This window comes from Rhodnius prolixus, unplaced genomic scaffold, assembly GCF_049639745.1.
Source record: "Rhodnius prolixus isolate KJV_2025 unplaced genomic scaffold, Rpr scaffold_3, whole genome shotgun sequence".
In the NCBI taxonomy this organism is placed as follows: Eukaryota; Metazoa; Arthropoda; class Insecta; order Hemiptera; family Reduviidae; genus Rhodnius; species Rhodnius prolixus.
In genome coordinates, this window is record NW_027411603.1 from 3511790 (window position 1) to 3527515 (window position 15726).

The following is a 15726-nucleotide window of genomic DNA, read 5'->3' on the forward strand; positions in this document are numbered from 1 at the left end:
AGTTATTAAATATGTGGGTTTGATTAAATAATAAAACTCGCTAAAGTTGTAAGTAATAACCTGATTTATTCACACATTAACATTAACTCACATTAACATTTACAAGCAACTAACGCTATTCATTACAGTCACCATTTACAACAGTCACAACAGTTTACTGTTACTTACTCACTTCGTAACGCCACAAAACTGTTCCCCGACTGACCACTGGTCCGCACTGCACCGAATTGCACTAGTCTCAGCTACACTAACACAGCTCTACTCATCAACTGACTAATTGCCCAACTAGCTACCACTGAAGCACTCCGCAACACTGACTCTCCAAGACTAACTCATAAACTTGACTATAAACTCTAATAACTCCTTAAAACTTGCTTGAAACTCGATTAACACTGACTTCTCCAGCTGTGTCGGCCTCCTTTTAACTGCGTGCCTCCCTCCAACTGGAACTGCCCTCCTCCAACTCTCTGAGCATAAGTTTCCACGCCCTCCTGATGTTCATTGGCTGGAGAAAACATACTGCCACCACCTCAGCTGTGAGCCGCCTCCTCCCATTCTCCGTCTCTCTCCAACTCCGTCTGTCTCCCTCTCACCTGTCAATCACAGGCTGGGAAACACATATGCCACCACCCCAACTGAGGCCTTTCTCTTAGCTGGCTTTTACACAGGTCACTAACTCCTTGAACAATCTAGCCCTTTCCTTTCTAGTTCAATAAAGACCGGCCCTTTTGTCTACACAGTGGTGGCCTGTTACCGGCTTTAGTCGCTTAACCCCTAGAACAATCTAGGCCTTTCTTTTCTGCCACAAGTAGATACCGCCCCTTTTGTTTATGCAGTGGCGGCCTGTTACTGACTTTGGTCGTTCAACCTCTAGAACAATCTAGGCCTTTCTTCACCGCCCAGGTCAACTTCGTTACACTGCTCCCCTCTTAGAACTGTTCGTCCCGAACAGAAGTCTCCTTCGTGATGTAGGGCAGCAATCGGTCCAAGTGTACCACCTTCATCTTGGATCTGAGCGTGCGTTGAATCCGTTACACCAGGTCGTTGAGCCGTGAGACAGTGGTGTAAGATCCTACCCAGCAACTTAGGAGGTTTTCCCTTTTTGCGGACACGCTTGTACGACCAAACTTTCCCACCTCTCTGGAAAGTTCTTCCAATGACCCGCCTGTCACACGCTGTCCTCTTCTGGTCACCATTCTGCTCCATCCTGTCACGTACCTTTTTACGCGCAGCTCTCCACCTACGGCGAAGTTCCGCAGCACAGCTATCCACGTCCAATTCGTCCGTTCCTGGGCTGCCAAATGAAAGTTCACTGGGTAGTCGAAGCTCCCTACCGAACACAACGCTGGCGGGTGTTCGGCCAGTGGTCTCGTGAACGGTCGACCTGTGCGCCATCATTATGGGAGGTGTACGTTCATCCAGGTCCTCCTGTTGTTTATTCCCCAAAAGTCTCCGTTGGCCTTCTGGGGTCCTGTCGATTCGCTCCACTATGCCATCAGAGTGAGGGTGTAGCGGCGTCGTCCTTGTCTTCCTGACGGCGAGGTTCTGGTAGACCGTCGATGCTGCAGCTGCCGTTGACGCGTCCTGATCTGCTACGTCGTGGGCCTCTGCCCACTCACTGAAGTGGTCCATCGTAAACAGGTTACAGCGCATTCTTCGTCTGCACTCAGGAGAAGGTCCTGCCATATCGAAAGCTATCCTCTTCAGCGGTAACACCAGGTCAACTTCGTTACAATATGCACCTGTAATAGTTTTACCCTTTTCCAGATAGTCGATGAGGATTATTCCTTGCGAATCCCAAAAGACAGTCGCCATAATCTTTCCGGCCGAAGGAACGGTCTTCGCCTTTTTTGGGCGCAGATTCCCCCTTGGTAACCCATTGTTTCGATTGTTTTTTTGGTCTCAGGAGTGTAGTGATGTAACCATGTTTCATCCACAGTGACGAAACGACGCTTAAAGTCCTGCGGATTCTTCTGGAACAGCTGCAAACCGTCCTTGCAACACTTCACACGATTTGAAAATCACTCGACTTCCTCGATTCAAACGAATGCCAAACACAAAGAAATAGACCGATCTGGCTGAAACTTGGTGTGTGTTCTTCCAAGAGATGCTACTAACTAAATATAACCTCGATACGCGCCAGTAATGCTATCTCTCTGACTTTGCACGGACTTTTCAAACGACCCTCGTATTTATTAATACTACATGCTTCATAAATATATTACATGTAATGGATTAAATTCAATTAAGTTTTAGTCCGAATTCGATTCTGATGACACGTTTAGAAAGACAGATAAATTTTCTAAAAATTGATACCATTTCGAAGCCTAAATTATTCTCCAAACATCCTCAATCTTCCTCCTAGATGCTGGAAAAATAATAGTAATCGGAAATTTCATTAAGAAAACTCATTCGGCCCTTACGTGATCATTATCAGACCTAGGTGCTGGCACTTTTTATAAAAGTTTCCTTGTCTAATGTGGTACTTTCTAACGCGGTATGTCATTTTCCGGGATTCCTTTTATCTTAGGACGAGAAATTACGTTGTTTTTTTTGTTTTTTTTTTGCAAGAAAACGTGTTCACGAGAACTCCAACAGTGTTAGTTTATCAAGTTGTTTAATTCGTTGAAAACTCTTTTAGATGGACCAATAGTAAACTTGTTTATTATTATTTTATTTTTTTTTTTGTACTATTTGTAACCTTAGACTTCCTTATTTTAAGGCAATCTACTTTAAAGTTCGTTCTTCCACAAATTGGGACCGTTTTTTTCCTTACTCTTTCACGGTGTTGAGCAAGCTACCTCACGGTAGTAATGTTGATTAAATACTATAATCGATATTTTCATCCGGTTTTGGACGTGGAAGGGCGACCCAGGCCGCGTCATCATCTCCGACGTCTTCTCGGCCATCTTGGAAACGCTTGAACCACTCCTAAAAAACTCGCGCACGTGATATGGCTAGGGAAGCCACAAGAGGCTTGTAGAGGAGCTTGCTCTAATAGTGGTTCTTCCTCACAGAGATGTTGGTTCCTCGCTGTTTGTCTACCAAGTAACTAAGCAGACGACAGTAAGATAACAAAATACAAGAATCAGACTCTACATAAAAAACCTAATGATGCCCTTAACTGTGAATATAGGTTATGAATCTGAAATTGGCGTCAGAATGATAAGGTAAATATAGAAACATTATCGTGAAAGAATAGTGAGCTTAAGTAATAAAAAGTGTAAAACTTTTACCTAATAAAAGTGGGCATAGTGTAAATGAGGAAACGAGTTTTTTGAAGCGGATGGAATGAATGGTCGGAGAGGGATGCTGTGCGAATAGAGGGGAGTAGAGGTGGGAGGGGGAAGGAAAGGAAGTCCTGTCTGTTTGTGTGAATGTGCACTATATATAGTTAAGTAGTAATTTAAAGTACAACAGTGTTGGTTATCTTGTAAATGGAGTGCTTACTTGAAAGCAGTAAGCATACACGGGTGAGTATAGGCTGGGTAAGCACACCAAGACAGTTTAGAACGCTTTAATGTAGTTTTCCACTTCCGCTTCATAAAAAGCTGAAAAACTAGTTACGTAACATTGGAAACTTCACTAATGAAACTATTTTCTTCGTTAACGTGGGCAACTATACACTGTACTGTGTAACAGCTGTTTCGTCCCAACTTTGCAAAGTGATAATAGTATTAGCACCTAGCCTACCTTCCCCCCCTGAATTCTGTACAATATTGTAATACAATTTTGTATGTATATATGTATACAGTTTAGTTCAGCTGATCTAATTGAACAGCTGACCTATAGTGCACACTATCAGCTGATGACTTTACCAACAAACTGTTATTAAACTTAGATCATGTTCTACCCAAAATGATAACTATATTTATAAAACTTTAGGGATTTCTTTCCTCTTTTTTCAATGATGGGCCGAACTTGACATCTTATGATCACAAAAAGCTCTTCGTGTGACAAAACTACGAGGTGTGGCTATTAAATAACGGAGACTATTATTGCTATAAAACATTTTATTTTAAATTTAAACATATTTAGTTATTATCACCTTCAATATACACCCCTCTCCTATCCCTACAACGCTCCATGCGAATTTACCATTGTTCAGAAACAGTGCTGGAAGTCTTTTTCTGTCTGAGCTCCTGCATGACGCGTGCCGCTTTTTCTTTCTCAGCTTCAACGGACTGCTGAAATCTTGTTCTTTTTAATGTAGATTTGACTTAGGGGGAACAAATCTAAAGTCACATGGGACGGCCAGGTCAGGCGAATAAGGCGGATGGCCTAGAAACTGGGATGTTGTACTTGGCTAGAAACGTCGTCTTGACAGACAATGCAGTGTGAGCCGGCGTCGGTTGTTTTTATGGAGAACCCCGTGTGACATGTTCTTCCACAAATCGGGTCGTTTGTCCTTACTCTTTCACGGAGTTGAGCAAGCACCTCACACGATAGTAATGTTGATTAATCATAATCGATATTTTGCATCTGTTTTAGGGCGACCCGGGCCGCGTCATCATCTTCCCGACGTCTTCTCGGCCATATTGAAAACGCTTGAACCACTCCAAAAACTCGCGCACGTGATAAACATTCATCGCCACAAAACTTCTTTTAATAAAAGATAAGTTTCAGTAGCGGTTTTATCAAGTTTTGATGTGAAATTTCACGACAATTCGTTGCTCTACTACACATGTGTAGTATCATGTTTTCGGCAAAATGGAAACTAACACCCCTCTTACACAAACGACGGTTCCGGTCAGACAGATTTCTTTACAAACACGTGAGACGCTGCAATCAAAAGAGAAGGCTTTACGCTGCACAGCTGTCGGTCGTTAGGATTTGGCGCATGCATAGTTTTACTGTAGCAGCATCAGTCTCGTTATTTAAGAGCCACACCTCGTATAACTGAGACGTGGGAAATGTGCGTCGTCACATGTCTCACCCCCCATATTATGCCTCTCATAGAGGAGGACTAAAAGGTAGAGCGAGGGGTTGTCTTGTGACGTAGGAAATGTGCAATGTGACGACACATGCCCCTCTACTATGCCTCTCATCCATTTTTGAAGAGGAGGTAGGGTGGCGGGGGGTAAATGTGCAACAAGGAAAATTGTGATGCTGTGCTGAGTTCAGGATGGCGTGATGTGACGTCATGGTGACGACATCCCCCTAACCACCTCATCCGTTAGGACCATAAAATTTGGGCGAGAGGTATGTCTTGTGACGTCATGATGACGTCACTTCCTGCTGCACAAAAATTCGTCCCAGAACGCCCAAATACATACTACTAATTTGGACTAGAATAAGTTACCTAATTTTACTCTGCCCCCTCCAGATCAAACTCCTTACCATAATGAAACTGGCTAACACATAGAGTGTGACAATATTCTTCAAAAGTCTAATAAAATGGGATAAGATTATTATACTTGCCAAGATAAAGGAACTTAGCCGGAGAGATAGGGAAAACTAGGAGAGCAATAATTCCCATTATTTTAGCGGAAAATGTAGCAAAATGAGGGGGCTTAAATTTCCTAAATTATACATTTTAATAACTTTAAATTCTTATCACAAAAATACAAACCAGTTTATCTCTCTACTTTTAATAGCCATTTTGTTTTACTGTAACGATAATGGTAATACTGCATTAATGTGAAAAAACTTTTCCCGACAATTTTAACTTATTCAATGAAAATCTGAAAATTATCACTTTTCTAACTTTAAAATCATTTTAAACACCATTTGTGGGATTATCTTATCGGTTATTTTGAGGTTTTTCTTCATTTTTTATTTATTTTAACTTTAACAGCAAACGGAAAACGGAAATTGCCGAAGCTACAGTAGATTTCGAACATCTGGTGTTGGTGCAAATTTTCCGGTGGCGGGTGGTAGGGGTAATTAAATATTAATAACTTTTTGTATAACCAGAAATGCTGACATAAAATCTTAGGGTTTCCTCTCTCTGGTAACTTCATCTCCGGCTAGAGTTCCTCCAAGATGGGAGTTGAAATGAATTTCCGGTTTTTTTTCTCTTGTAACATGAATTTTCCGCCCTTTTTTTTGGAGGGGAAATGAGATTTTTCAATTTAAAGAAAAAATTTTTTTGACAATTTCTTTGAAGGAAAATTCACTAAAAGAGGTTTTCTTTGGTGGAAACTACGTAGTACTTTTCTTTTTATCGATTTTCTTAGCGATTGGGCTTTGTGAGTATTATCGTGAAATCATCCATTCTCTTGTAATTTTTGGGGAGCAGCGCTGCAGAGGAAGATTTTTAAAACCATAATATACAGGCGCCACGGTAGCCGAGCGGTTATAGGCTAGACCCGCAAAGCTAAGATGTATTGCGGTACTAGTCTAGGCCTTGAATTTTATTTAATGGTTAATGTGAGGAATTTATAGTAAAATATGTTTGCTAGTCGCCTCCGTCCACGACACCTAATTTGATAGTTTGACGTTAAGCCCCGCCTACAAAAAATAGGCGATTACTTTACTTTACTTTACTTTACAATACAAGCACCAAGATAACCCCTGACCTATCTAAGTGTGTTCAGCAACTTGATGAACCAGACAATTCGCTAACTGTACACTTTTGTGGGTTAGGTGATGATCTTTTAATTCGCCGAAGAGTTAAAGAAGAACACTACACTGAAGAAGGAAATCTTCTATCTACAAGACATTCCAAGAAAGTCAAAGCCTCATGGGTCACACACCAAAAAAAAACCGGATTTCCTGTTTCCTATAAAAACTGGAAAAAAATTAAAATATTATCTTTTTATTCCCACAGGTGATACTGGGTGGTGGACGTAGACATTGGATATCCAAAGTGGCCAGTCATCCAGAACAAGAGAAAGAAGAAGGTAGACGTCTGGACGGTCGTAACCTCATCGAGGATTGGTTACGTGATAAGAAACGTCGTGGCATACGAGCTCAGTACGTTTGGAATAAAGAACTTATGGACAAAGTGGATCCAAAATCTGTTGATCAATTATTAGGTGAGTTTTTTATTTAATAATTACTGTTCATTATTTTTGGTTACTGAATCATAGTTTCAGTAGGATGAAAAAAAATTAATGCTAGTTTCAGTCATGATATATTTTTATTATGCCGAAGCTTTCCGACCTAGCAACTAGGTCATCTTCAGGGCTAATTGACAATAGTAGTGTAAAAAGGAGGCTTCTGGCTCAGTAAACATGGCGGACTATGATGAAGTAGGGTCGGCGGGTGCAGTTTATCCCCGCTCTATCCCCCTTTCTACACTATTAAAGTGCATACTGTTTTTTTACATCATTAAAGGGTTAGTGTGTCTTCGGTCTTGTCTGTTCATGGACTGAGTCTAAAGCTTGGCATAATAAAGTTTATCATGACTGAAACTGGCATTTAAGCTTTCATCCTATTTATTTATTATTTATCATTCATAAATTTAGGCCTTCGGCACCTGATATATGGGGGGGGGGGTTGTATTCTGTTTGCTCCAGCATCCAGGAGCAAAGGTAGAGATCATAGGTTCGAATCCAGCCTACTAACCCTTAGATTTTTTTCATCCAAAAAGCGTCTTACAGCTCACTGTCCAGTGATGGATAGTGTTGCCTGTAACGAGAGAGCAATGTGCATCCAGAGGCTGGTTATGGTTTCCGAGTTTTCAATTTCCTTTTTCCTTTTTTTTGTCCCTACCAACCGGAACCAGCAATAAAAGAAAAATGTTGTTCCAGCAGACCTGTTCCAAACAAAAAACAACTTCCGTGATTGTAACAAATTTCCTTCCGCTATGTGGGGTGGTTGGGGGGGGAAGGAAATCTCTGGTCGAGGAAATATTGTGTTGATGTCAGTTAAAGGTAGGATTTTGCTTTCCTTCCGTTCAATGGTGCCGAACCTGCTGTTGGCACGTATCCAAACAAGCTTGACAATGGTAGGTTGCTGTGATCTGTTTCTTAGTCTAAGGACATCACTTCCTCCCCGGCACCTAGTGGCTCTGCCCGTTATCCAGGACACAGGATAGCGTCTTCTTTATACACTTTCTAGCCCTTAAGGTCCCTTGATTTTTTGCCCTAAAACTGAAAAAAAAAAAAACATGGGGCGTTGGTCCACGTTAGCTGTGTAACAACTTTACTAGACCGGAAACATGTTCTGAAACTGAGTCTTAAAATTGATCGAGAAAAAAGGCGATTAATACAATGAAAAGTTAAGTAGAAATTAAAGCACTTCCGGTAAAGCCATTTTTTTTTTAAGAAAGAAATTTTACTTTACAAAAATCTATTATCTTATATTTATCAACACCCCCACACTAGACTTAAAAGAACAGAACTAAACAGACGCTATCGACTACTTAAAAGACTTTTAGACGACAGATCAAAACTCTCTCTGGACAACAAAAGTCTGATTTATACTTCTATTTTGAAGCCCATCTGGGCGTATGGAATAGAGCTGTGGGGTTCAACCAAAACAGCACCAATCTCCGAAAGGATTCAATCTTCTACAATATAAAATACTTTGAACTATAAGTAAACGCTCCATTTTAAAAAAGTTGGATATCTTTCACCAGTTAAGTTCTCTCTGTAGGAGTATGGGCCGATTAGTTGATTTCCTAAAACTCCACACCAAACGTTTGTAGAAAAAACAACCTGAACGTCGAATAACTCTAGCCTGCCAAGATGTTGACTTTGCCACCATAATTGCTGTTACAAGCAAAGCGTGGGAGTCCAGAGTTTTGGCTTGCCTATCCGTTGATTGTGCCCAGTTTGAAAAGATTCTTTAAAAAAATTAACGTAATTTTGACATTAAACTGAAATTTGTTTTTCATATTTTAAATTACCATAACTTTTGGAAAACCTAACCGATTTCAAAAAAATTTTTTTGTTGTTTTTAGGAGCTCAAATACTATAAAAATATGCAACAAAAAATATATCGTTTCATTTGAAAAACAAAAGTTGGATGATGTATCTCGAGATACAGGGGTTTAAAAAAATGGGTCAATCACTGAAAATAAACTAGACTAAAAATGATTAAATACGTGTTTTTTATTTTTTCGAAATTTCCCGCCGTTAAAAAAAAAGTGGGTGGAGCATATAACTCTGGTCACCCTGTATATAGTATATAAATAAAAAAAATAAATAATCGTATTCTCGATTTTACGTATTGTAACTTTAAATTAACAGCAAAACAATCTGAATATAATGTGTCTTGTAAAGAACCTAAACATATGATATGTTCCTATTAAAAAAAATCATTTATGAATAGGTAAACATTTCAAACCAATAACTATTGCAGGGATCGTAAATTGAAACAGCAAAGCGTTAATAAAGGAGAAGTAAATTATATGCGAGCCATGTGTAATATTAGTCAAAACTAAAGCAACATTTTTTTTGAATTTTTACATTTTCCGCCATAATAACTTTTTTTTTTGCGTACCTCTAAACAATCTTTCGCGTACCCCTAGGGGTACGCGTACCCCAGTTTGGGAACCGCTGATCTAGCTCAAAATCTTTCTTCTAGAACTCTTCCTGATAACCCGGACAAGACGTCTTAAGAGACAGTCTGGCCTCATGATCTCCTATCAAGTGAAGAGAGTTAGACCAACAGTCTAATGTTTTGGAGTGTTATTATTGGGTAACTTCTCCACTCGTTTACCTTATCATTTATTACTCTATTGTATCATTGTTACTTGTAGCGCTAACGCGCTGATTGTAGCACAAATAAACGCAAAAAACAAAAAAATATTTATTAACAACTATAATTTGTTTTACGTAGTTAACATTAAAGGTTGTATCGTCTCCTGTCCTAACACATCCTTTGACCTATATTTCCGGGTAGAAAAGAAAACAAATGAAAAGTGAAAAAAATTATATTAGCAATACTTCCGTTTTGAGTACAGAAGAAGCCCTCACATCTGACGACAAAAAAAACCCTCGCCCAGAATTAATTTCTAAATAATCACAAAATAGAGCCAAAATGTAAATCTATTTTTATTGCCAACTTATTTTCCAATGAATAGATTTTCTTTTTTTCTTTTTACGCAACTCCCTCTGAACGGGTAGTTTTTCTTCTTTTTTTTTTAAAGGTATTTTTCCTGTCTAAATTTATGTATAAGTACGCGCGTCTGTAGACTGTCAGTTGGGGCGCTCCTGTGGGCAAAAAACTGAAGCATGTATCAAAATAAATCGTTCCCCCCACTCCACTCAAAAAAAGTTTGGAATTGTTGGTAATATCGGCTAAGTTTTGGCTGTATGCCAATAGCAAAACCAGAGTAACAGGATATAGTGCGTACTGTCTTGTATGTTTGTATGTCTGTATAGGTTTTTTGTTTTTTATGTACACAATATGTATGTAAAAAGAAAAAAAAGAAAGAGGAAAAACTTCTTACGCTATTTCCGGTCTGGTTATCCGTTGGTGTTATCACCCGATAATCCACTTCCTATGCGTGTTCTCTTCTAGATCAGTACCATTTCCTGTCTTCGTATACACAAGAAGAACTAACAAAAGAACTTTTCTTTTTAGTTTCCTTTTTGCGAAAAACTGAACTATTTCCTCTTCATATAATTTTTTCAAGTTTTCCACACACACAGTGTGAATGGCACTTCAGAGTGAATCCAACCTCGATTTTCACACTGGCTTTTCAATGTTCCTCAAGCTAAACCTCTCAACATCTGCACAACTTCAGCGTCCAGCCAGCTTGCTCCAGGTCTCCTCCTATACTTCCTGGAGGTAATCACATTAGGGCTTTCTTCGATCATCGTTTCGCATGACTCAAACATGGTCATGAACTTTCCTCTACTTTCCTTTCGGACGATATCCTGCCGAATATCGACATTTCCGACTATTTTTTGCAGTTAGGCTGTTCTTATAACTATGTCAAAGATCATCTGCCTCCCAATCTTCTTTTAACTCATCTATTTGTCATTTACCAAGGATTTTAATCTTCTGTGTTCTTAGTTAACCTCAACACTTGTGGCATTTTCAATATTTTCCAGGGGGTACGAAAAGCAGTTTCATTTCTAGAAGTAGAAAAGTTTGGTTTCATTTAAATCTTTTTTTTTGTTTGGTCCATCGTTCTATTGAAGATCAAGAAATGCAACTGCTTTTATGGACTGCTTTTATATACGAGTATATCTTAGCTTTGCGGGTCTAGCCTATAACCGCCTAACATACTTTACTATAAATTCCTCATATTAACCATTAAATAAAATCCGAGGGCTAGACTAGTACCGCAATACACCTTAGCTTTGCGGGTCTAGCCTATAACCGCTCGGCTACCGTGGCGCCTCCTGTGGTCTCTCAAACGATCGGTTTTTCCTTTAGCTTTTAATTTTATTACCTTTCTAAAAAATTTATTTTAGACCGTGATTTGGAGTGTTGATTGTTGAGGTATGCTTGCCTAGTTGATCAGCCGCCTGATCAACTAGGCAAGCATACCTCAACAATCAACACTCCAAATCACGGTCTAAAATAAATTTTTTAGAAAGGTAATAAAATTAAAAGCTAAAGGAAAAACCGATCGTTTGAGAGACTACAGGAAATGTGAAGGAATGTAAATTAAATAGGTCTTCGGCGCTTTGAAAAGCTCACATCTGACCAACAGAGAGCTTCCTCAGAGGAAATCCCTCACTACGTAACCCAATACTATTACTACTGTAGTAAAACTTTTAGGTTAGAAATAACTTTTTGAACAAACATACTAACTAAAAGCTAATCACCGTAATGCTGTATTGATTACTATCAAATCATATCAAAGAGTATGTATATGAGAGTGGCAGAGTTTGTTTGCTAAAGAAACGGAAATACGGTGTGTTCACTCACATGACTTAATACTTGGTTCTGATAACTCACCTTTCCTGCAAACTCCGTTTGAATTATATTTAGTTCTGACCAATAGTACACAGTTCGTAGAACCTTTCTTAAAAAAAAAAGTAAAGTAATTGCCTATTTTTTCAGGCGTGCTTTACGTCCAACTACCCAATTAGGTGTCATGGACGAAGGCGACTAGCTTGCTTATTTTACTATAAATTCCTCATATTAACACATTAAATAGAGTCCAAGGACTATTCTAGTACCGCAATATCACATCTTAGCTTTGCGGGTCTAGCCTATAACCGCCTAACATACTTTACTATGAATTCCTCGTATTAACCATTAAATAAAACTCCTTAACAAAAACTTACAGTTTAAAATGTTAAGTATAAGGGTTGATTAAACGCCAAAAGGTACACAAATCAGCGAGTACCCAACATTTCATTAATACTTCATTAATATTTAAGTAATTCTACTGCATTAATTTTCATTAATAAGTTATTTTTTAGAATTTATTAGATATCACAGACCCTTATGCTGGCCATTTTCGTCTACAAAATATATGTTCAAGTAGCACTGTAGATTGACTGTAATATCTAGTTATTTATAATAATCAAACTATTAATTACAGGTTAAAAAGAAAAACGTTATAAAAAATAAAATAAAAATATGAGGCTAAAAAATTCAAAACCTTGTTTAAAAAAATGCTTACACCAACTTACATCAATGATTTAGTTTATTTTATTTATTTATTTTTATTTCTTAAATAAAAATCGTCGGTTTAAGTTCATTCTTCGATTAAAGTAATTGTTATTGTATGAAGTAGTCAAACGTTTATAATAATAGGTAATAATTATCTGGCTTTATCGCAAATAATATAGTTTTCTTCAATTACATTCTCCATCTAGGTGTTCTTCCCACAATGTTGTATATATGTAATATAAAGTAAATAAGATATGCATATATTTAGGACAGCTAATTATTCCAGTATTTTACTATAAGTAAAATTAGGGGGACTAAATTAAATTACAATAGAGAAATGAATAATTATTGTTTAATAATCTACTTGTTATTAACTGTGTGTTAATTGTGCTCACGAATATTTCGGTAAGACGAATTCAAGACAGTAGCCTACTCTAACTTTATCTTTACTTTAACATGCATGTACGTATACATGATTTATCATAATTATAACAAAAAAATAATATAAATGAAGTGGCCAGCATAAGGGTCTGTGATATCTAATAAATTCTAAAAAATAACTTATTAATGAAAATTAATGCAGTAGAATTACTTAAATATTAATGAAGTATTAATGAAATGTTGGGTACTCGCTGATTTGTGTACCTTTTGGCGTTTAATCAACCCTTATACTTAACATTTTAAACTGTAAGTTTTTGTTAAGGAGATTTTTGTACCTTTTGGATAGATTTTCCTTTTTGTCTATTTTATAAAGTTACATATCTGCTTTACAGATTTTTTTAAAATTTGGAATAAGCAATTCTATCATTATAACCTGATAAGGTGTTAACTACCACTGGAGAGATCTTTTTAAAGAATGATTATAGTTGCGGTCCCCCAAACCATCCTCAATAACAATTTTTTTGAGAAAGCGTTTTGAATAACATAGGAAGGTATTTGTACGTAAATAGCAAAATTAAACTGCGATTTCAGTACTTCCTTTTAAGAGGAGTAAGAAAAATAAACTAGGATTGCAGTACTTCTCCCTAAAAGGCAAAGAGGCAAAGATTTTTTAATCGAACAATTCATTGATTTAAATCGGTTCACTCATTGATAATTTAAACGATTGCAGTACTTCCTCTTAGTAGGAGCAAGAGAATCAGCAACGTAGAGGAGCTTTAACCACTTATTCGAGCTGAATTTTATCAAAATCTGACTAAGCGTTGTAGAAATATTGGTAATAATAGTTTTAGAAAGGGCCTTATTTGGGTGGGGGCAAACTCCCCTCCTTATGAGGCACGGTGCCGAGACTTTTAAAGTGCAAATCTGTATAAAATTTCGATTCGAATGACACTTCATTCATAAAAATCGGTTCACGTGTCGATAATTTGAAACGATTGCTATACTTCCCCTTAACAAGTGTAAGAGCTGATCGCCGCTTTAATGTTACGTAGGGGAGCCCTAACCCTATCATCCTACCAAATTTTATCAAAATCGGGCCAAGATTTACAGAGTAATTAGTAATAATAATTTTGGAGGGGGCCTTACATAAAGGGGGCTAACTCCTCTCCCATTCGATGTACAGCGTCGGGACCCCCAAAAGGCACATCTACATAAAATATTGAATCGAATGACACCTCATTCATGAAAATCGGTTCACGCGTTTAGGCGCTACGTTGTTTACAAAAAAGGTAACAACAAGAACAACAACAACAACAAGAACAAGAACATTTTTTGAAAAAGCCGTTTTTGCTCATTTTCGGCAACTTTTTTCTCGAAACCTATTAGATCTGGGTGGTTGCAAAAAAATTACAGTTATAAAGGAGGGTTTGGAGTAAGATTTAAAGAAAATTTGGGAATATTATCTTTTATAGAAAAAGAGAAAAAAATTGTCAAAGTTGGGTGTTTTTCAACGTTACGCTTTTTCGTGCAGTTTTTGATGATCAACCCTTATACAACTGTCCTACCGGACAGTTTTAATACAAGGCCTAGACTAGTACCGCAATACATCATAGCATTGCGGGTCTAGCAAATAACCGCTCGGCTACCATGGCGCCTAGTTGCCAAGCTTAACTGGAATACTTTGAAAGCTTTTTAGGGACGTGATTATTCCAAAATATAAAATGGGAACAAACCAGTTGCCGTGCTTGGTGGGGCTATTGAAGAGTTTTTGAGGAGAGATACTGTAAATAAAAGTCATCCCCACTTTCAGCCCCACAGACCACAGAGATATGGGGGCAATACTGTTTACTACTTAACCCCTCCCAAACTGAGGGGCAAAGACAAACAAACTCCCCATCAACAAACAACCACCCCAACCACCCCTTGGAGTGTGTGCAAGCAAAACGTGCAAAGAGTAGTACCCCCTTTGGAAACATGACCCAACAGTGTGTCATGTCATGCTACAACTTGTTCTGTTTGACTATGGAGACCTTTGTGTGTGGTAGAAATATGGGGGGGGACACTCGGGGAACAAAACTTTTGCGGGTCAGCCCGCAGTTTAAAGTCTACACACACACACACACACACACTAGTGTTGTTCGTCTTCTGTCTTCTGCCATGAAGGGCAGAACAGCTGGTGGGTCATCGCAGTTATTTTATAGCCCATGTTCTACCCCGGAAGGATGTAACTTCATTTCTCATGGAAGAAACGGGGTAGTGGAAAATTAAAAGTGTCCACAACCGTTGTCTGGCAACTGCAACCATGTCCGCCTCAATTACCCACTAATTTCTCATTTTTCTCTTCACTTTTCCCTTTTTTGTAGGGGAGAAATAAATGAGAAATTTCCACTTATACGCAAAAAGGAAAACCTCATTATTTTAAAGAACTCTTGAAATTCAATTACTTATGCACCTTTATAAGGAAAAACGTTCTGCCACCTCAAATAGCAATAACATTTCTTGAATGCTACTTGACTAATCGAAATAAGGTTTCCGGCTTTAAAAAAACGCTCTTAGCGTAATGAATGGAGGAAACTGGATTGGACAGGCACAGAACAGAGAGAGAAGGAAAGAAAGAGAGAATAAGAAAGGGTGATGACATGCAAAAACTTGTAACACCAACATTCGTGACGTCACTAGCAAAAATTTTATTTACGTAATGAAATTTTATTGAAACTTATTTTTTTTTTTTGTGAAAATAAAAACAACGTAGAGGTACTTCCGCTTATTCTGTTTTCTCTAAATTTTAAAGTGTATGTATAAGATTTACAGAGTTGTAATTAGTAATAATAATTTTGGAGGGGGTCATATACAAGGAGCTATCTCCGCTCCTAT

At 38.1% G+C, this 15726-nt stretch overlaps 1 protein-coding gene across 1 annotated transcript in view; it reads left to right on the forward strand.

Moving 5' to 3' along the window:
* The window catches only part of LOC141452836 (alkaline phosphatase-like), a 611245-nt gene that overhangs the window by 531936 nt on the left and 63583 nt on the right, over positions 1-15726 (forward strand). Inside the window, exon 6 of the mRNA XM_074125291.1 lies at positions 6773-6980. Coding sequence (XP_073981392.1) covers positions 6773-6980 — 208 coding nt within the window. The remainder of the gene's footprint in view (positions 1-6772; positions 6981-15726) is intronic.